The sequence below is a fragment of the Drosophila kikkawai genome, chromosome 3L (assembly GCF_030179895.1).
Source record: "Drosophila kikkawai strain 14028-0561.14 chromosome 3L, DkikHiC1v2, whole genome shotgun sequence".
NCBI lineage: Eukaryota > Metazoa > Arthropoda > Insecta > Diptera > Drosophilidae > Drosophila > Drosophila kikkawai.
The window spans coordinates 20095478-20113606 of record NC_091730.1 but is presented as its reverse complement, the minus strand read 5'-3'; the positions used below and the strand labels follow the sequence as shown (position 1 = coordinate 20113606).

The following is an 18129-nucleotide window of genomic DNA, read 5'->3' as shown; positions in this document are numbered from 1 at the left end:
TGTAAAATAGCTAGACTGGCAACAGCGACTGTTATCGTTATCGGTGACTCGTTCGATTAAAACGTGCGCGATTCAGAAATAAAAATATAAATAAAAAACCGGCATGAAATTTGCGATCGAAAGCATCACTAAGAATTCCGGCCGCCTGGGCCAACTCCGGATTAGAGAGGGTGGCCCCGAGCTGAGGACGCCGCTCCTTATGCAGACTACAAAAGGCGGCAGCATTCCGTGGCTCAGTGCAGATGTGTTCGAGAGCCATGTTAGCCAGAAGCCACAGGTGCTGCAGTTTACTTTGTCCACAATGGACCAAATGGCCGAGGCCCTGGCCCAGTGGAATAGCGGAGATCGGGGCGTCAGCGATTATGTTGGCTTTCCCGGACACTTGAATGTCTTGCTCCTGCGAGATCCGTGCGAAACGACGCCTTCGGGTGGGAACGACCGGGACATACAACCGCTTTTCACGCGCAGGGGAAGGGAGTCCCTTACTCCGGAGCGCTACATGGAAATGGTGGCCAGCATTAAGCCAGACATCTACCAAGGACTCTGTGATGCGGACACCAATGCGGAGAGTGCCAAGAAAAGGGTGCAGAAATCGGTGGACCGGACAGAGAAGTTCATGCACTACATCTACGAGCAACGCGGAAAGGTACCGTCTACTTTACTTGCTCCCATCGTAGGCGGATACAACACTTTTGCCCGGACGCAGTCGATTAAGCATGCTAGAGAACAACCGGCGGGTAGCTACGGGGGCTACATCTTAGAGGGATTCCACACGAATGGCTTGACGGCAACCACAGTAGACACTGACAAACTACTGCCCATTGTGGAACACTGTGTAAAGCAGCTGGAGGAGGACAAGCCGCGATTGTTGCCCGGTGCCTTTACTCCCTTAACCATACTGGAGCTCATCGCGCAGGGAATGGATATATTTGACACCTCCTATGCCTACTGTGCCGCTCTTAACTTCAAAGCCTTAACATTCTGCTTTGTGCAGGCTGGCGAGAAGCAAGTTCCCTTCTTGGATGTCACTGACGATGCCAACAAGGAGAATTTCTCGCCGCTACTGAAAACGTGCAGTTGCTTGACCTGCCAGAAGCACACGCGTGCCTACCTGCATCACCTGTACAAAACCAACGAGCTCCTGGGTCCCATTTTACTGATGGTGTAAGTAGAAAAGTTACGGACTGAAACAAAACTTTTAATGATTCTACTTCCTTTTGCCAGTCACAACCTGCATCACTACATGGCCTTCTTTGAGACAATACGGGAGACCGTGGCCAAGGACAAGATGCCAGAGCTGATGGAACTAGTGAGGAAACAGAACGGAGACGCCCAAGTGGATTACAGCATTGCCGCCAACACCAAAGTCATAACTAAAGCCACCATGGGCAAGGGATTCGCTGCAGCGGCTATGTGATACCATAATCGAGAAGTAAATTAAGTTCCTAAAAAAGCCTCTAGATGTTTATTTTGTACTCGGTTTCACATTGCCAAGATCTGCTCCCAAGGGAATTCCGTGGTCCTTCCCTCGACAATATTCGTTATTTCCTCATACACAGCCTTGGGAGCTGAACCAGTGACAGAGCGGATCCTGTGAAGCACCTGTTGCTCCGTAAGGTTCTCCATTTTATCAGCATCTGTCAAGGGCTTGTTAAGTAATATTTTTATATAGGTGTATAGTTCCTCACCTGGCAGCGGAATAAATCCAGCCAATTCGCAAAATCCCACATTGAAGTCTGCCAAGTCCTTGCTTACGCAGTACTTGGACCGAGCAAAAATGAAGACCTGCACGTCTCCTTGCCCTTTTGCACTTCTATCCTGCGTGATAAACAGATTGTGCGGCATATTGTTCTGGCACATCCACATGGCCAGCTTGTAAATCTGATCAATCTTCTCTGACACATCGTCATCGGTGTCCTTTGCGCGGAATACCACACAGATGGCTTCCGTGGGTGCCCGCCGGCTCAAGCGAAAAATAGAATCTCCGGCTAGTGTCTCCAATTTGACTTTATCAATATACAGATCCTGGGGTAACAGTAGCAGATGGAAGTGAAGGTGATTGACAGAGGCCAAGGCCCCGGGACTGTTGTAGCCCATGCGTATGTTCCTGTCATCGATGCTCCGCATGAAGGTGATGCAGAAGGCCAGAACGTCACGCGTTATACGCTGAACTTGGTTTTTTGACACCTCCGGACAGATCAGAGTGTGATACTGGGTGAGTGGGCTCTTATTAATAATCATCTGCACTTCCGGACTGCCGTGGCAATCGTCTATGGTCATCAGTACCTCGGAGGCATTGACTTTGTTGAAGTTAAAATTCGTGGGCCTGAAGGCGGGATTCAAGCTCTCGATGGTCTGAGGGCCGCGGCGTTTCAGGGACCGATCTGTATTAAGCTGGAAATGGATGAGAATTAAAGCAGCTAAATACATATGTATTTTATCCATTTAACCTCAGTGTAGAAGCCATGGGAGCCTGGTATCCTTCGCCTTTGTGGCAGATTTTTCAGCTGATATGCAAACAAGCCGGGAGTCCGATGCAGCTGGTTCCATCTCTCCTTCAGGTCATTGAGATACCGCTGGGCTTTGCCCTCCAGGCTCATTTCATACATGACCTTGCTCATCGATCGCCTGCGGGAAGTCCTTTTCCCCTCGTGGTCCTCTATCGACTTGCTTTTGCAGTGAGCGGAGCGGATGATGACCAGCGGCAGCAGGGTAGCCACCCTTTTGAGGGAACACCTGTCGATAAAACCGGGTTCGGCCACAAATCTCCAGAAATGGGAGCTGAAAGCTCGCCAGCCCTGACGGTAACTTCGGAAGAATGGCCTAAAATGTCGCGAAAACATCTCCGGTAAGCTGTAAGGATGGAGAAGACGGAGTACAGATACAATAAATTTGAAATGTTTAGGCTATCTGACAACCCTGGCTTAGTCAGCTGTCTAGTCATTTTCATGGTCGTAGCGAGCGGGGTTAAATAAAATTATTTTTATTTAAAATATATTAAGAAAACTTAACATAGGCCTGTCTCATTTTCTAAAACTTATAGAGGATATTTTAAATCTCATAGTTTCTTACCAATTTAGTTATCTACATTTTCATGCTAGTACATATATTTTGCGATTTATTCCGCGCATCTCCGCAGCCCTGGTTTGTTTATGAAGATATTTAACACCAAATGGCTCAAGTTAAAGGCTCCTGCCAAAGTTTCTGCCCCGATGGAGAGTCGAAAATGTAGGTAGCATAAAATTATAATCATTAATAAGTAAAATGCGTTATTACATTCAGGCGAATTCGCGAGAAGCTTTTGCATTATTTCGAGCTGAAGAATGGCCAGAAAAATACTCCCGGTGTCCTAGTCAAAGAGTTCACGCGCTCCGCCGCTGATGCCAAGATGCCCCAAGCGAAGGACATGCGAACGGAGCAGTCGCTGACCAAAACAGTGGAGTATCTGCTCAAGGAGTAAGCATTTTTGTCGTGGAAACCCAGGTTCAGCTTGCAATTGCAACTTGAATTTCTCTGCAGTATAATCCTGGATACTCGGAAGCCGTATAATGTGGTTTACGACTTCATCTTCGACCGCCTACGAGCTGTGCGCCGGGAGATTGTGATTCAGATGTTCGATGCCCGCCAAACAATTCGACTGCTGGAACCCATTGTCATGTTTCTGGCATACAGCCGCTATAGACTGAGCGTTGAGTCCATAGAAAAATTCGACCCGAAGATATGTAACCAGCACCTGCAGGAGTGTCTCACCGGTGTACTCTGCTGCTACGAGGAACTGGATAGGCAGTCGTCGACGACCACTGAGGAACCAACGCTGCGGCAACTGGAGCGCCGCTGCTACATTGAGGGTCTGTACCAAATGTTTAATCTGGGCTCTCCGGAATCCTTTGTGCGGGCTCTGACCCTGCCGGACTACGTACGCCAGGATGCCACCTTTCGCCTGTGCTTCGGTATCTGCCTGTCTTATCAACAAGGGAATCTCTACAGGGTGCTCATGGGTTTGCCCCAGCTGCCGCACATTCTGTGCGCCGTGGCATCCATCAAGTTGCAGGGAATAAGGAGGTAATTAGTGCTGCTCCTTTCCCTTTCCAGTAGTTTGTATTGATTTTGGTCCTAATCCTCGCAATTTTTTTTTTGCAGAAGTTTGCTGCAAATTTTCACGCATGCCTACAACAACAAACAGCTTACGGTGCCGGCTCCGTACTTGTTGCGTTTGCTGTTAATCGATTCGCCGGCGGGACTCCAGGAGCAGTGCCGGCACTACAATCTGGCCCTAACACCGGATCGAAAGAGCGTCCTCTTTAATAAGACTGATTTTAGGCAATCCGCTGAGACATTGAGTTGTCGACACGAGCCATTCGTGGAGTCGAAGTTGGCGCGAATTTATTTGCCCGAAGTGCTGTTGCTGAAGAAGATCTAACTAGAAAATATTTAAATTCTTAAGAGAATAATTGTAAATAGAGTGAAGAAGAAAACAAATAATGTTAAACATTTATTCTTTGTTATTGCGCATGCATATGTTTGTACGTCTGTATGCGTGTACATATGAGCGGGATGTCAAGGCAACCCTGGCGGCAGAACAACAAGACTATCGGCTATCGATAGTCAGAACGCCGCTAATTAAAAGCGGTAAGCAGTGTTATTTATGCAAAACTAAAGAGAGTAGTTTGGGTCAATAATTAATATACTTAATTTCTGAGGCAACTGGATCATTTATTGAGTGTTTGCCACTGTTTAGGGCCACTCAAACAATTCGCGCCCGCCGAACATATACACAAAGCGCGCGCAGGGTTGCATGTGGCGCCGTCGTCACACTCCAACATCAACACACACAAGTACACAAATACGCAAGAGAAAGTACCGAGCCATTTTGGAAAATACAATTCCGCCATATTTACCGGCAAAATTCAAAATATTTACACTGCCGGTGGTCACCAGAGCGGCGTCCACCGTACAGTGCATCAAATCAGGTGCCGGGCCAGCAGCGTGGCGGGGCGGAGCGAACGGAGCGCATCAGCCAGTCGCCGTCTGCCGCCACAAAGCAGCACAATAAGCAGAGGAGAAGAGGCAAGCAAGCGAGCGAGCAAGCGGTGAGTTCTTGGCGAAGGTGGGACAGCAAAGGCCAAAAGCGAGCACGCAGTTGTGCGGGTGAGTCTCCGCCGGACAGCCCGGACGCAGCCAGGTACTAATTTCGCTACTATTTCGCTATTCCCAGTGGTGGCCACCACTCGTACACTCACACAGACACGCGCGCATACACCGAGCAGCGCGCCGCACACACACGCACAAGGGAAAACACACACAGACAGGCGGATAGAAGGGAACGCGCAGAGCAGCAACAGCCAGAATCCATAACCGCGATGACAAGTCATCACCACGGCGTCGGCAGCTTTCAGCCGCAGCTGCAACACCACCAGCACCATCAGCACCAGCTACGCGCCCCAATTGTAAAGAACCTCTCGCTGGCGGCAGCCGCTGAGCCATTGCATCTGGGGTCGGCCTCAGCATACTTCACGCATGTGCTGCCGCCAAATACGGCGCCCACCATTGGGACGGAGCAGGATCCGTACACCAGCGTCCTGGAGGGATCCGATCACATCGGTACGGAGAACGAGAGCTTCTTGATCGAGGAGATAATCGACGATTACGATGACGAGGCGAACATTGTTGTGGACACCGGCGAATTCTTCATCGCCGGTGATGTCTACGAGTACTACCCGGTGGATCGGCTGGACAGGCTCACCTCGGTGGCCACGGCGGATGCACTGCCACCGCCCATCATTATGCAGCAGACCAGCGACGACGAGGACTACATTGAAGAGGACGGTATGCAGATGTCCTCCTCCTGTGACGGCGACGGAGATGTGGAGGATGACGAGCCAGATACGGATGCCGCACCAGCAATGACGAACGCCTTCGAGATCGCCTCCGAGATGCTGACCACCATTGAGGCAACAAACATAAAGGAGGAGCAACTGGAGAACGAGTTCTACATGAAGGCAGGCGAGGATTCGAATAGCTCCAATAACCAGCTGCAGGATTTCAAGCTGTTCGGAACAAGTCGCGTGGAATCACGGCCAATGGGCGTCAATTCGGCCACCAAGCGATGGAAACAGACAAAAGTACCCATACGGATTACCCAGGATGAGTTCAATGTCACTTTGTGGTCCTCTTTAAATTCTGAAGACGAAGACGAGGAGGAGGAGCTTGAGGAACCTCCTGGCTCGACTGTTGGTACACCGACGGCCTCCGCATCAGCATCCAACGTCGCCCGGAGCGATGAAGGCGGCTCCCCTAGCATGCCAAAGCTGATCATCGATGAACATATGATCAACCACGACGTGCTGAGCGACGGGATTGGTAACGAGTACGTCATCCTGCCTGATCCATTCAGCACCTCCTCGGTAACGGACGTCGAGGAGGTGGTCAATGCATTTATGGGCGATGTCAAGGGCGAGGAGGACAGCCAGCCTCTGAGCGAGCAGTTCATCTATGCGGACAACCAGCTGGACGAGGCGTACGGCAATATTGAGCTCATCGAGAATATGCCCAACAACGTGGAGTTAATGCAGGTACCTTCGGGTCCAGCAACGGCTTCGGGCCACCTGTCTGCGTCCGGCGTGGCCAAGATCAATGGATGCGTGGCGTCTCCTCAGGCATGTCTACCGAAACTGGTCCTTCAAAACAGCAGCACCAATGTGCGACTGAAAAGTGGCGGCAGTCAGTCAAAGGTGGCCAAGAGGCAGCTCAGTACAGCGCTGCCGGTGGCTACACCAACGCCACCGCCGCCACTGGTCCCTGCTAGCATTCTAACCCGGCCGAGGCCCACCAATGTGGCTAAAACCCCAACCGGACAAGGAGCAACAGGGACAGTAAACCAGACAACTGCGGGAGCAGCGGGTGCCGCTGGCGAGGAGGATGAGGAACCCAAGTTCCGCTGCTCCCATCGCGGCTGCAACAAGGAGTTCCGGAACCATTCGGCCATGCGCAAGCACATGCACACGCACGGCCCGCGCGGCCATGTGTGCAACGTGTGCGGAAAAAGCTTCGTGGAGAGCTCCAAGCTAAAGCGCCACCAGCTGGTACACACTGGCGAGAAGCCCTTCGAGTGCACCTTTGAGGGCTGCGGCAAGCGCTTCTCCCTGGACTTCAATCTGCGCACCCACGTCCGGATACATACCGGTGATCGGCCGTACCACTGTCCCATTGACGGCTGCTCCAAATGCTTCGCCCAGTCGACGAACCTCAAGTCGCACATGCTGACGCACACGAAGCCGAAACGGAAGTGGCCGCGAACGCCGCAGGTCAGCAACAACAACAATAGCAACAGCAGCAGCAACAACAAGGCGCCGCTGGTGGCCAGGTACGGGCGCCTGGAGTTTGGAGAGGATCCTCGTCTGGTTTACGTCGATCAGAACGGGGTGATGCTGCTGGGTGAGGCGTCACCCACATCCTAACTAGCAGTGCGAATCGATGTCTCGCTGGCCCTGGTCCTGGCCTGAGAGCAGGACACTGAGAGGCAGCGAGAGCGGGAAAATGTACAGTTAGTTGTAGCCAGTTTTTATCTGTATCTGTAAACCTATTGAGCGGATGATCTTCAGCGCGCGCGTAATTCTCACCTGGTGAGAACATCCGCCGCCTGTCGCCCTCTTAAGTAACTAGTAGTAAGCTTCTCTTCTCTAACAAATCGGCTTGCAGTGCAACGGAACCTAGATTATAGCCATGATTATATATGTTTCCTTCGTGGATGGATAGAGGATCAGCGAATGGATGAACAGCTTAGTATGTAGCGTAGGTGTAAGTAATCCCCCCAAATTTTTAATCCGAAGAACCCAGCCAGACTGCCCCCCCTTAAACAATAATAATCAATAGCCACAATCCGATCTGATTCTGATACGTGTGCGGTCTTCGCTCGAATAACAAAACGCGCGCACGCTCTTTTCTACAAAAACAAAAACACAACAAACAAATAAAAAAACTAGATTCTAACAATATTCAGTAATGCATACACCATAGGCTATCTATATATATATTTTTGTAATGAATTGTAACACTTAGAGAGCATTGAAGTACGGAGTTTGAGTACCGATTTACCATAGAGGAAGCAAACAATTCACAAATGGAAGGAAGCACTTCAGTTAAGTCGGAATAAAACAAGGGAATACCTCTTCAAAATTAAACGAAAAATAAAACAAGGAAAAACAATGCAATTACTGGACTTTCTAATGGGAGAGTGACCCCCCCAAAATGACCTCTTTGGCCCTATTTACGTGACTTGTGTAAGCGTTTGCTTTATTTACGGACATTAAACTTGTAACTACGGCTAGAGATAACTACGTTAAACGGTGCGGCAGGGCGTCGCTAGCTAGTGGTGGACACTTCCCGGCTGTTGTCCACTTCAGATTCGGATCATTTGACGATTAGATCGATCGTCGTTGAACATGTGTCGTTCGTCGCCAGTACCAGGTGCCACCTCCACCTCCCAGACCATTCATTGATTGCTTGTGTAAACGCGTGCGGATGTGGATTAGATAAAGTTTTGCCGAGAGGCAGCGCCCCGGTGCTCGGATATTTTGTTGTTTTGGATACTGGAAAAGCGGCCAGAGCGCTTAGGTGACCTTGAGACCCGAAGCCACTGACATCTCGGGCAAGATATCCGCCATGGCCGCACCGGGCGAGATCAGACCGGCCAGGGAGAGCAGGACGGAGTAGTTGAAGTACCAGAACACACAGAACAGCACCATGAATATGACGTCTGCGAAAGACGAGAGCAATAATAATAACAATAATCGAGATAAGCGTGAAAATTCGCGCAATAAGGCATGACGAATCCGGGAAAAGCCCGGGTTCCAACAATTGCCTTTGGGTCAAAGGAACACAGCACTCACGTATCGTTACGCGCTCCCACTTCTCCACCATGTACAGCTCGGTGACCTGAGGAAGTTTAATTCGTTAATTAATTATTATGCTTCTATGCCAAAGTTGGGTTTTTGGATGTTATTACGTACCATGAGGTATCGGAACCACCAGTAGCTGGCGATTTCCACGAGGTTGTCGAGCATGGCGGCTAACGAATTGCCTAAAACCGTAAAATAGGGAAACAATGGGGGCCGGGGCGGAGCGCGTTTAATTTGTAATTAATCCCACTAAGTTTGTGCTAACTTAATGTTGACCTGGTGTGACCAGAGCTGGGTAAGATTAAAAGGAAGCTGGGTTGCCTAGTCTATGAAATATTAATTTAAAAATATTCATTAATTATAAAGATTGGCATTGCAAAAAAACAGTGTAATAAAAAACAAATATTTTGTAATAAATTAATAATAATAAATAATAATATAATAAATAATAGCGCGACCAGTGTTGTATAGTATTATAACGGCTATTTAGCAACCCTGCCGCCAATCAGCCGCAATATTTATTTACAAATTGTTGTGAAACTTTATTCAATTAAATATAAAAAAACCTAATATATAAAAATGTCCACTTTTGTGGTTAAGCTTCTGCAACGCACCCAACTGTCGCACAGTCAGTTGGACGTTAAGCCCTTCATATACGCCCGGAGCAACTGGCTGGACAACGAGGCGGAGTTCGACTTCCTGTCCACAGTGGACAATCGGAACTACCGAGGCAGTATTAAATACGAGGAGCTACGGACTGCAGCCACCGAACTGGAGCAGCCCTTTGAGACCTTCTTCGAGGAGTGCAAGGGCGCGATGACCACCCACATGGGACAGCAGGGATTCGACTACGAACTGTGCCTGGACAACGCAGAGGAGCCAGTCTTCAAAATGTACAAGTGCATGGGCTACGAAACGCTATACTTGGAGATTGCCCTGCGAACGGTTTCCAACTGCTACCAATTGCTGGATGCAGCCATCGAAGCGGGTCAACAAAGGCCAACTCCTGCGGCTCCAGTGGTTACGGAATCCCAGAACCAGGAAACCGCATCGCTGGCTGAGTACGAACAGTATGTGAAGGATTCCAAGCAGAAAGAGGAGGAACTTCTGAAGAAATTCCTTCTGCTTATAAACAGCAAAAAGGCGCACATCAGGGACTTGGAGAGCCAGCTAGAGGAGGAGCGCTCGAAAAAGTCCTCCAATAGTCACAAGATCTCTAGTGACGAGGAAGAGGACGAAGCCTACGGAGCGGCCACACAGGCTATGAACGTGGGAGACGAAGATTCGTAGTAAAACATTCCCTCTTCGGTATGTGCTTGAAATGTATTTCCATTTTGTTTTATATTTTTTTTTAGTTTTAGTTTTCTCTCTTCGATCGTTTGTTTGATTTTGTAAAATAAATTAGATTTATAATGTATGTATATGTATATATGTATAAATAAACAACAAATAGACGTATGTAACGTAAATACATTAAAAATTACCATCAATATGTGTAGAGACGTGGCTTACAATTAGACCAACATAAGATCGCTTTTTTGTTTTGTTTCGTTTTGGAATATATAGATATAGAATCAATAGTTATCGTTGCAGTTCTGTAAAAATGAAAAGCGTTTTACATAAAAGAAGGGTTAATATGTAGCCGCTATCATATAGACGTCGTTATGCATAAGTATGTTTGGGGTGTGTGTAACATTTTGAAAGATTAAACAATTGGAGCCGATGATGCCGGAGGAGCTGGAGCTATAGTTGGTGGAAATCACTCAGAGGGCAAGCAGGTCCTCCTCGGCGCCCGGTTTCTTTGGTGTCTTTCGTAAGCTGTCGGCGGTTCCACTACTGGCAGAGACGGCAGCGGCGGCGGAATTCGATGCCTGGATCGTTGGAAGATTTTCAGCGGCGGCGGCACGCTCCTCAAGGAATTTGTCAAACTCCGAGCTGGTCAGCTCCTCAATGCCATCGATGTTGTGCTGCGTAGGGAAACAAAAAACTTCAGTCAGTTGCAATAAATCAATATTTCCAATAGTAAAAAAAGCAAAGAAATAGTATGTAATTCGAGTAACTGAAGACGACTTTGCGTGTGCAATGGTTAGGATGAGCTTAAAAAAGGCAAAGGGTGTGTGCTACTCGCATGGCTACTTACTGAGTTGCCCAACCACGCCTCCATCTCGTCAATCTCATTCTCTTTCGTCGACTGTGTGGGCGCCACAGAAGAAACCAAATCGAACCAAAGCCAAAAACGAAACGAACGAAAGCCAAACGCAATTTGCATAGAACCAAAACGAATAAGAACCAAAACGATATTCAATTTAAATTCAAGATGGTTAAATCAATGGCCGAAAACAAGGTCAAACAGTAAGGGAACGGAACGAAACAGATTCGAACGCCATTAGTTAGACCGGCTGTCTGGCGGCTAGCTACTCACTTTACTTACCACCGGCGGATCGCCGGTTGCGCGCTGCTGCTGCTGCTGCTGTGACTGTTGGTGCTGTTTGTAAGGCGAGGCGGCGGAGACCGGTACACTACCGGCTGCAGCGTCCACGGAGGGTATATCCCGCAGCATATCCGATTTACTAAATGAACAATATTTCAATATTTAAAGTTTAAGCTCGGTTTAGAGTTTGATTAATGTACTCACTGGTTGCCATCCGTGCGCGACTGTGCCAACATATCGAACTCATCGGCAGCACCAACTCTCTGGGGAGCCACTGCGGCTGCTCCTCCGCCCAAACTTAGCTGACCCATGGCCTGCGGTAGCTGATGCGCCTCCTCGCTGCTCTCGATTAAATCGATCAGCAGCTGGTCACTTTGCGGCGTATTGCTCACGGCAGTCGTTGTGGCCGCAGGCGGTGGGACCACACCCATGGCAGCGCCCAGCACTTGCGATGGCGAGGTGACCGTGGCTCCCAGGCCCTGTGAGCGATTCTTCTCGTAACGCTGGTGGCGCAAAAAGAGATTGTTTAGCTCGTCGTTGATGCGCAGGAACTCGGCAGTCAGCTCGTCATCCTGGACGCGTCCGATCAGATCCACGATGCGAGACTGCATCTCCTTGCAGGTGGAGGTGAGCTCGTTGAGCAGGGCATAGTCATCGGGTGACTCCTGGCCGGGCTTGAGCACGCTCAGCATTTCGCTGAGAATGGACATGTTGTTGCTAACGATCTCCAGCTCTGAGCGCAGCTTGGCCGCCTGATCGGGCGTCAAATGCAAGGGACCCGAGCTTGGTGGAGCGGCAGCTGCAGCAGCCGCTGCTGCGGCGGCGGCCATGTGTTGGGGCGAGATTGTGTGCTGCTGCTGGGCGGCAACCAGCTGAGAATGCACTTCGGGAACACTCTAAACCGGAAGGGGAAGTAAGTATTTACAAGGACATACAATTGAAGCGTCAAATAACTCACTCTCTGAGGCGTATAGATGGGCGCCATGGCATCCAGATCGTTGGCCGGAAACTCGATGCCCTTGTTCTTCAGTTCCATGTACATCTGGGTGACCCCATTTAGATCCGGCTGGTTCTTGAACGCATCAGCCCAGATCTGGATGAGGCTCAGTACCTTCTCTTGCATGGCAGCAGGCGGATCGTTCTTGGGTCCAATCAGCTTGACCAGCTCGTTTATAAAGTCCTTCGAGGCCACCAAAACGTGGAAGGCCTTGCCACAGTTCTTCACGCACGTCTCCAGGACGGTCAGCGTGTACATCACCACCTGGTTGTTCTTGCCAGCATTCTGCGTCAGACGCTTCCTAATGGCACGCATGGCATCGCGGGCGGTGTCCGAGGATTCGTTGATCATGTCGCAGATCTCCATGTTGGCGGCCCAGTTCTCCGAGGCCAGGTTGGCATCGGTGGCGGCCTCTAAAGGGGAGAAGAAAATTGAAAGGCATTAGTTTAAGATGCAGAAGATATATACAGGTATATTCGTTGTAAAGTTTATAACTTGTGTTTAAATAAAATAAACATTTTAAAATATTTAAAATTGATTTTTGGGCCTAAAGTATTATATAGGTCTGTTTACTTGATAAATAATAAATATCTTTAAAAATCAAGTTCTATTTCAGTTTTTACGGTTTACATTTATTCAGAAAGAATTTTCGGAGACTTCAAATCTCTGATCCTTTAAATGTTTAATTGTTTTATGGATCATCGAATCAATCAACACCTTGTTACCTGTGAGAACAACAGCTAATTAACTTGGCTCGCTTTGTTTGTTTTGTTTTTGTTTTGATAACAAACAGAACATGCGTTTTTTTTTTAACAGGTGGCCGAGTTATTAACCTTTACCGCCCCCTTAAATACATATGTATATTCTTAATTTTTTAGCCCAACTAAGTGCAATGACTTGCTTTAATTAAAACGCACATATGTACAAAAGACGACAAGGCAAACAACAGTGTATACTAAAAACGAAAAACAAAACAATAAAAGCAAATACAAGCGAGTAGGAAAATGCATCTGTGGGATATCAAATAACGGTCGCCAAAGCGAACAACAAAAATATGAGCGCACAAAAAATATGAAGCAACAAATTAGTAAGGCGCACCAATACCGAAGCAGGTGAGTGCGCCCGTGTGCGTGTGTAGCGGCGGCAAATGGAAATGACTGCGAAAATGCGACGCAAAGGGGAAAATGAAATAAATTAACACATTTTTTTTATGTAACCTAAGGCAACGATGATGACTAATTGCCATTACTTCCAGGCGATGCGAGCGTAGGAGCGGGGGTGGGGTGGGAAGGTGGCAAAAAGCAATCAAACACAAAACAAGAGCGCATCAATAATAATACCCCGAAATGTGTGTGTATTTGTGCTTGCGGTGAGCCATAGTCAGATATCTATGTTTGTAGGGTTGAGTGGGCTGTTGTCACACCTGCCAGCATAGGGGTTAATCTTATCAGAATTCGCTATTTGAAATCCAATCGGACTGATAAGTGCACTAGCTGGGTGTGTATTAGTGTGCGTACAAGCCGCAAGAAGAGGTGACGAAAACACAGGCGAAGAAAGTGGTGAAAATTCAATTTTCCAGTGGCCCAGCTTGCCTCGATGGGTCTCCAATCGGAAAACATAATGAATCATGGCCGAAAACACACGCATATGCGTTGTGTGCATGGAAAATGTTACAATTTAATCATATACACACACCCCCACATCCGGTGGGTGAAGGGGCGGGGGCGTCGGAGGGGTTATTCTACTCTACACTAAACCCTGCACACTCACCTATGCGCTGGCCAACGGCCGTGGAGAAAACATTGCCCAGGGCGCCAACGTTGAAGAATGAAGCCATTGTGGAGCGGTTTCTCTGTGTGCGGTTTTTTGGTGTCCGTTTTCTCCGTTCGTTTGCGATGCGAAATGTGTTTAAATTTTCCTTTATTTACCTTCGTCACCTGGAGCACTTTTTTGTATGTTTATGCTAGCCAGTGTGCCCGGACCCGACTATATCAAAATGACTACCCGGCCCAGGGTATATACCAATAAATACTGTTTGGTATTTATATTATTTTATTAAGATTTTGTAAAATAAGATTTCTGATAAGATACGCTAATTTCGCTTATAAATTTTAATTATTATAATTCATTTTTATTTTTCAACGATTTTGATAATCTACTAAAAATCTAAAAAATATACTAGCAACACATATTTTGGTATGAGGAATGAATCTCCAACTGGCCACACTAAAATCAGCCGATTCTGTGACAACCCTGTAAAATCGGAAAAGCAGAAGAGATTTTGCTCTGGCTTTATTTTCAATTGGACAAATCGCAACGTAAACAGCCGGAAAATGTCGCGACAAGCCTCCCGACTGGACGCCAAGAAAGTGGTGAGTTGAGCGAGACGGGGGGCAGCAGTGGAGTGGGTCCGCCATCGGGAATCCGCCGCCTAGTTGTAAGGTTAGTTTTTGCCTAGAGCCCTAAGAACGAATCTTTGACGTGCCACCCACCCTCAAAATCGGCTTCACTTCATTCGCTTTTCCAGTAAGTGGTGTGGTGAGGGCACACGCGGGAATCAATCGCACGAATCGCGAGTGCCGCCAGCTGCGTGCGGGCTATGGAAACCCATTTCAGCGCAAGCTCCCGCCCCACAACAGCCACGCCTAGAATGAGCGCAGCCTCCTCCGCCGCCGCCGCCGCAAGCAGCAATAGCAGCAGCACCAGCAACAACGCCGGCAGCAACACTTTGAATGTAAACACGGCTGCGGGAACCACCAATGCCGCCGCCGCCCAGCCAATCCAGGTGATACCCATGCCGCTGCTGAATACGGGAGGAGCCCAGATTATAATCGGACAGCAGCCTCAGGGCCAGGCGACGGGCCTGCAGCCCCAGCTGATACCGCTGCAGGCCAACCAGATCATGCTGCAGGCGGCAGCGCAGCAACAGCCCCAGATGCAGGTGATGCAGCTGCCCGACGGGCAGACCATTTTCTACCAGACGCCCACCATTGCCCAGTTGGATCCCAATGCGGCGGCCGCTGCAGCTGCTGCCGCCGTTGCCGCCCAGCCGACGCCCCACTACCTCAACATCAATGGCCAGCTAGTGCAGATAACGCCGGCGGCAAATTCTAATCAAGCGGCCACAGCCGGTGGCCAGCAGATCATCATGGTACCGCAGACGGCAATGGCGGCGGTGAATGCAGCAGCGGCCAATGCAGGAGCTGCAGGAGTGGGCACGGTGGTCACCCAACAACAACAACAGCAGCCGGTTCAATCACAGGCCCAGCAACAACAACAGCAGCAGCAGCAACAGAGCGCAGCGGCGGCTGCTGCTGCAGCGGCCAGCGCTGCCGCGAATAATGTTAGCGCCGCCGATGTCAGCACTAGTACCACGGGGACAAATACGAACAGCGAGGACGAGAGCTCCAAGGGCGAGGCGGATGAGGAGCCGCTCTATGTGAATGCCAAACAGTACAAACGCATTCTGATCCGTCGGCAGGCCAGGGCCAAGCTGGAGTCTCGCATACCCAAGGAGCGGTGTAAATATCTGCATGAATCTCGCCATCGGCATGCGATGAATCGGGCACGAGGCGAGGGCGGGCGCTTCCATTCGGCGCAAGAGAAGGGCGATCAGTCCGGACCGGATGGCGGCGGCGGCATGCCGATGGCACCAAGCAGCATGACCCTTAGTCGGGGCACGGCGCGGGCACCACCGAAGCTGATAGCGCCACACCAAACGCCTAGCATAACCATAACGGCGATCAAGTCGGAGTAACTTAACCGCCGCCGCTTAGCTGTAGATACCAGATTAGATCATAGTTCACATATGTAGCTCTAAGGCAGCCACAACATCCACCCTGTTCGGACTTGAATTGTATTTATTCTCAGTTTATCTGCTTGGTTCCCAATTCCGTTTTCACCGAAGATTAGTTCAGTTAGTTAATTTTTTAATTTTTTTTTTAATTCTTTACAAAATGTCTTTAAAAGTAGGCTAGTGCTAGCAATAACCATGCAAATTTTTTATGGCTTACTTTCCGAGACATTATTTTCCCAATTTATTTTATTTTTTTTGGAATAATGCATTACAATTATGCTAGTGCTGGTATAACCCATTTAGTTTACTTTTCAAGATATTTCTTACGGAATTAATAACCTGCTACTACTGTGGCATACCTTTTTGAATACAATTTATAATTATATCCTCTTGAAGTGCAGATAAAAATTGTGCAATTTGTATCCAAGAACTAAGCCTTGAATACTTGATAAATTTTACAAAAAGCCAGAAACTTTTACATGTATCTCCAACCCTATACAAAATGGAATTGGGAATCCAGCCTGAGTCACAGCTCAAATAATAGCAATTAGTAGACCAAATCAGTTCCCAAAACGCCGCATAATAAACTCAAAGATAATGTTTATAAACTTTAAAGACTACGCTAGATTTGTTTAATTGGGGAAGAAAACTATTTAATAATACGTTTGGATTTGATTTTTTATTAGCTATTCTGCTTTCCCCTTCTCTATTTCTCTTTTGCACAAAAACGAACCGAAAAAATATACAGAACTCGGAGTTCCTGACACTCACCTACGGGGCACTGGTCACCCAGATGCTGCGCGACTTCGAGAACGTCGAGGATGTGAACAAGCAGCTGGAGCGGATCGGCTACAACATGGGCATGCGCCTGATCGAGGACTTTCTCGCCCGCACCTCGGCGCCCCGATGCCTGGAGATGCGTGAGACGGCCGATCGCGTCCAGCAGGCGTTTCGCATCTACCTGAACATCCAGCCAACCATCTCGAACTGGTCGCCGGCCTCCGATGAGTTCTCGCTGCTCTTCGACAGCAATCCGCTGACGGAGTTCGTCGAGCTGCCGCCGGATCTGACCAATCTGCGCTATAGCGCCATACTCAGCGGATGCATACGCGGCGCCCTGGAGATGGTACAGCTGGAGGTGCAGTGCTGGTTCGTGCAGGCAAGTCTTGTTGTGGAAATACTCTCTCTCTCTCTGGCTTTCTTGTCTTGGCTAATTGTGTCTGGTTTGTGTGTGTGCTCTGCGCGTGCGTGTTTGTGTTTGCTTTTGGGTGTCCCTTTTGCAGGATCAACTGAAGGGCGACAATGTGACGGAGCTGCGCGTTAAGTTCGTGCGGCGTCTAGAGGAGGTCATACCAGCTGGCGAGGATTAGAAAACAAGTGTGGATCAGTGGATCGGAGCGTGTAATATGAGCTTTTGTTTTTTTGTTTTTCAATTATTTTTCGGGGGATGTCAATAAAAGCACATTCTGTAGAATTTAAGAGTCTACAATTCGGGTTCAAATCAACTGCAGCAGTCCCAGGCACATTCCGGAGCAAAAGCGGCGGCAAAAAGGAGCCACAGCAGCGGCAGGAGCAGGAGCAGGATCAACAGCAAACAAGGAGTAGCAGAAGCTAGAGCGGTAGCAGCAATAAGAATCGTTTTCAACACGTTTAGTTTTATGTTTTATTCGACCTTTATACAAATGATTCCATTTCTTTCGATATTATATAAGAAAAACAGTAGGGAATATGTACATCTGTTCATATTTGGCATGATTATTATAAAGCGTCATCATAAACTGTTATATATTTTATACAATTTAACAATTTGAAGAACCCCTCTCATACACATTACTTCCCTAAAGGCTTGGCTAAATAATAATTGTTAGTTTAAGATAAACGCAATAATATTTAACATGTTAAATATTAAAAAAAGATAAAGTACAAAAAAACGGAAAAGAGCTTTCCATTCCAGAATGTGACAAAATTTGCCTGTGGTTAAACTCATTTTCATTGTTATAAAAAAATA

At 48.3% G+C, this 18129-nt stretch overlaps 9 protein-coding genes across 12 annotated transcripts; 6 read left to right on the top strand and 3 right to left on the bottom strand.

Moving 5' to 3' along the window:
* The first annotated feature begins 25 nt into the window (after positions 1–25).
* On the top strand, positions 26–1447 carry LOC108078760 (queuine tRNA-ribosyltransferase accessory subunit 2). Its single transcript, XM_017172796.3, has 2 exons — positions 26–1164; positions 1225–1447. Exons 1-2 carry the CDS (start codon positions 104–106, stop codon positions 1415–1417), a joined length of 1254 nt encoding a protein of 417 aa, XP_017028285.1. The 5' UTR covers positions 26–103; the 3' UTR covers positions 1418–1447.
* Positions 1438–2925, bottom strand: LOC108078759 (GDP-D-glucose phosphorylase 1). Its single transcript, XM_017172795.2, has 3 exons — positions 2451–2925; positions 1689–2394; positions 1438–1637 (listed from the first exon to the last, which is right to left on the bottom strand). Exons 1-3 carry the CDS (start codon positions 2841–2843, stop codon positions 1483–1485), a joined length of 1254 nt encoding a protein of 417 aa, XP_017028284.1. The 5' UTR covers positions 2844–2925; the 3' UTR covers positions 1438–1482.
* A 37-nt stretch (positions 2926–2962) lies between these two features.
* LOC108078761 (SAC3 domain-containing protein 1) lies at positions 2963–4489 on the top strand. Its single transcript, XM_017172797.2, has 4 exons — positions 2963–3228; positions 3283–3456; positions 3520–4062; positions 4141–4489. The coding sequence occupies exons 1-4, from the start codon at positions 3173–3175 to the stop codon at positions 4418–4420; spliced, it is 1053 nt and encodes a 350-aa protein (XP_017028286.1). The 5' UTR covers positions 2963–3172; the 3' UTR covers positions 4421–4489.
* Positions 4490–4776: 287 nt separating this feature from the next.
* Positions 4777–7994, top strand: phol (pleiohomeotic like). Its single transcript, XM_017172792.3, has 2 exons — positions 4777–5148; positions 5216–7994. The coding sequence occupies exon 2, from the start codon at positions 5361–5363 to the stop codon at positions 7455–7457; it is 2097 nt and encodes a 698-aa protein (XP_017028281.1). The 5' UTR covers positions 4777–5148; positions 5216–5360; the 3' UTR covers positions 7458–7994.
* A 281-nt stretch (positions 7995–8275) lies between these two features.
* Positions 8276–9186, bottom strand: ghi (ghiberti). Its single transcript, XM_017172800.3, has 3 exons — positions 9009–9186; positions 8889–8934; positions 8276–8755 (listed from the first exon to the last, which is right to left on the bottom strand). Exons 1-3 carry the CDS (start codon positions 9060–9062, stop codon positions 8610–8612), a joined length of 246 nt encoding a protein of 81 aa, XP_017028289.1. The 5' UTR covers positions 9063–9186; the 3' UTR covers positions 8276–8609.
* A 183-nt stretch (positions 9187–9369) lies between these two features.
* On the top strand, positions 9370–10216 carry LOC108078913 (uncharacterized). Its single transcript, XM_017173048.3, has one exon. It carries the CDS (start codon positions 9477–9479, stop codon positions 10185–10187), a length of 711 nt encoding a protein of 236 aa, XP_017028537.1. The 5' UTR covers positions 9370–9476; the 3' UTR covers positions 10188–10216.
* On the bottom strand, positions 10202–14317 carry LOC108078912 (TOM1-like protein 2). Of its 3 annotated transcripts, none has more exons than XM_070284861.1 (6): positions 14096–14317; positions 12287–12738; positions 11533–12224; positions 11329–11467; positions 11038–11088; positions 10202–10864 (listed from the first exon to the last, which is right to left on the bottom strand). In XM_070284861.1, the coding sequence occupies exons 1-6, from the start codon at positions 14160–14162 to the stop codon at positions 10661–10663; spliced, it is 1605 nt and encodes a 534-aa protein (XP_070140962.1). In that variant the 5' UTR covers positions 14163–14317; the 3' UTR covers positions 10202–10660. The 3 variants fall into 3 exon arrangements, with proteins under 3 accessions (XP_070140962.1, XP_017028534.1, XP_017028536.1); XM_017173045.3 differs by having other exon boundaries at positions 11320–11467; positions 14096–14316; XM_017173047.3 differs by lacking the exon at positions 11038–11088 and having other exon boundaries at positions 11320–11467.
* Positions 14318–14560: 243 nt separating this feature from the next.
* Nf-YA (nuclear factor Y-box A) lies at positions 14561–16741 on the top strand. 2 transcript variants are annotated; one of them, XM_017172654.3, is made up of 2 exons: positions 14561–14697; positions 14853–16741. In XM_017172654.3, exon 2 carries the CDS (start codon positions 14925–14927, stop codon positions 16080–16082), a length of 1158 nt encoding a protein of 385 aa, XP_017028143.1. In that variant the 5' UTR covers positions 14561–14697; positions 14853–14924; the 3' UTR covers positions 16083–16741. The 2 variants fall into 2 exon arrangements, with proteins under 2 accessions (XP_017028143.1, XP_017028144.1); XM_017172655.3 differs by having other exon boundaries at positions 14630–14767.
* Bet3 (blocked early in transport 3) lies at positions 14565–17595 on the top strand. Its single transcript, XM_017172657.3, has 3 exons — positions 14565–14697; positions 16870–17280; positions 17405–17595. Exons 1-3 carry the CDS (start codon positions 14659–14661, stop codon positions 17489–17491), a joined length of 537 nt encoding a protein of 178 aa, XP_017028146.1. The 5' UTR covers positions 14565–14658; the 3' UTR covers positions 17492–17595.
* The last annotated feature ends 534 nt before the right edge of the window (positions 17596–18129 follow it).

Excerpts from the sequence above, each read along its gene's own strand:
- LOC108078760 (XM_017172796.3), top strand. The coding sequence starts at position 104 with ATGAAATTTGCGATCGAAAGCATCACTAAGAATTCCGGCCGCCTGGGC. Across the intron at positions 1,165-1,224 it reads GGTCCCATTTTACTGATGGT|TCACAACCTGCATCACTACA; the intron begins GTAAGTAGAAAA and ends TCCTTTTGCCAG.
- LOC108078913 (XM_017173048.3), top strand. The coding sequence starts at position 9,477 with ATGTCCACTTTTGTGGTTAAGCTTCTGCAACGCACCCAACTGTCGCAC.
- LOC108078912 (XM_017173045.3), bottom strand. The coding sequence starts at position 14,162 with ATGGCTTCATTCTTCAACGTTGGCGCCCTGGGCAATGTTTTCTCCACG. Across the intron at positions 12,225-12,286 it reads CCATCTATACGCCTCAGAGA|AGTGTTCCCGAAGTGCATTC; the intron begins GTGAGTTATTTG and ends CTTCCGGTTTAG. Across the intron at positions 11,089-11,319 it reads ATCCGCCGGTGGTAAGTAAA|TCGACGAAAGAGAATGAGAT; the intron begins GTGAGTAGCTAG and ends GCGCCCACACAG.
- phol (XM_017172792.3), top strand. The coding sequence starts at position 5,361 with ATGACAAGTCATCACCACGGCGTCGGCAGCTTTCAGCCGCAGCTGCAA.
- Bet3 (XM_017172657.3), top strand. The coding sequence starts at position 14,659 with ATGTCGCGACAAGCCTCCCGACTGGACGCCAAGAAAGTG. Across the intron at positions 14,698-16,869 it reads GACTGGACGCCAAGAAAGTG|AACTCGGAGTTCCTGACACT; the intron begins GTGAGTTGAGCG and ends AAAAATATACAG. Across the intron at positions 17,281-17,404 it reads TGCAGTGCTGGTTCGTGCAG|GATCAACTGAAGGGCGACAA; the intron begins GCAAGTCTTGTT and ends TCCCTTTTGCAG.
- ghi (XM_017172800.3), bottom strand. The coding sequence starts at position 9,062 with ATGCTCGACAACCTCGTGGAAATCGCCAGCTACTGGTGGTTCCGATAC. Across the intron at positions 8,935-9,008 it reads GGTGGTTCCGATACCTCATG|GTCACCGAGCTGTACATGGT; the intron begins GTACGTAATAAC and ends AAACTTCCTCAG. Across the intron at positions 8,756-8,888 it reads GTGGGAGCGCGTAACGATAC|ACGTCATATTCATGGTGCTG; the intron begins GTGAGTGCTGTG and ends CGTCTTTCGCAG.
- LOC108078759 (XM_017172795.2), bottom strand. The coding sequence starts at position 2,843 with ATGTTTTCGCGACATTTTAGGCCATTCTTCCGAAGTTACCGTCAGGGC. Across the intron at positions 2,395-2,450 it reads CCCATGGCTTCTACACTGAG|CTTAATACAGATCGGTCCCT; the intron begins GTTAAATGGATA and ends ATCCATTTCCAG. Across the intron at positions 1,638-1,688 it reads TGGATTTATTCCGCTGCCAG|ATGCTGATAAAATGGAGAAC; the intron begins GTGAGGAACTAT and ends AGCCCTTGACAG.
- Nf-YA (XM_017172654.3), top strand. The coding sequence starts at position 14,925 with ATGGAAACCCATTTCAGCGCAAGCTCCCGCCCCACAACAGCCACGCCT.
- LOC108078761 (XM_017172797.2), top strand. The coding sequence starts at position 3,173 with ATGGCTCAAGTTAAAGGCTCCTGCCAAAGTTTCTGCCCCGATGGAGAG. Across the intron at positions 3,229-3,282 it reads CCCGATGGAGAGTCGAAAAT|GCGAATTCGCGAGAAGCTTT; the intron begins GTAGGTAGCATA and ends TATTACATTCAG. Across the intron at positions 3,457-3,519 it reads GTGGAGTATCTGCTCAAGGA|TATAATCCTGGATACTCGGA; the intron begins GTAAGCATTTTT and ends ATTTCTCTGCAG.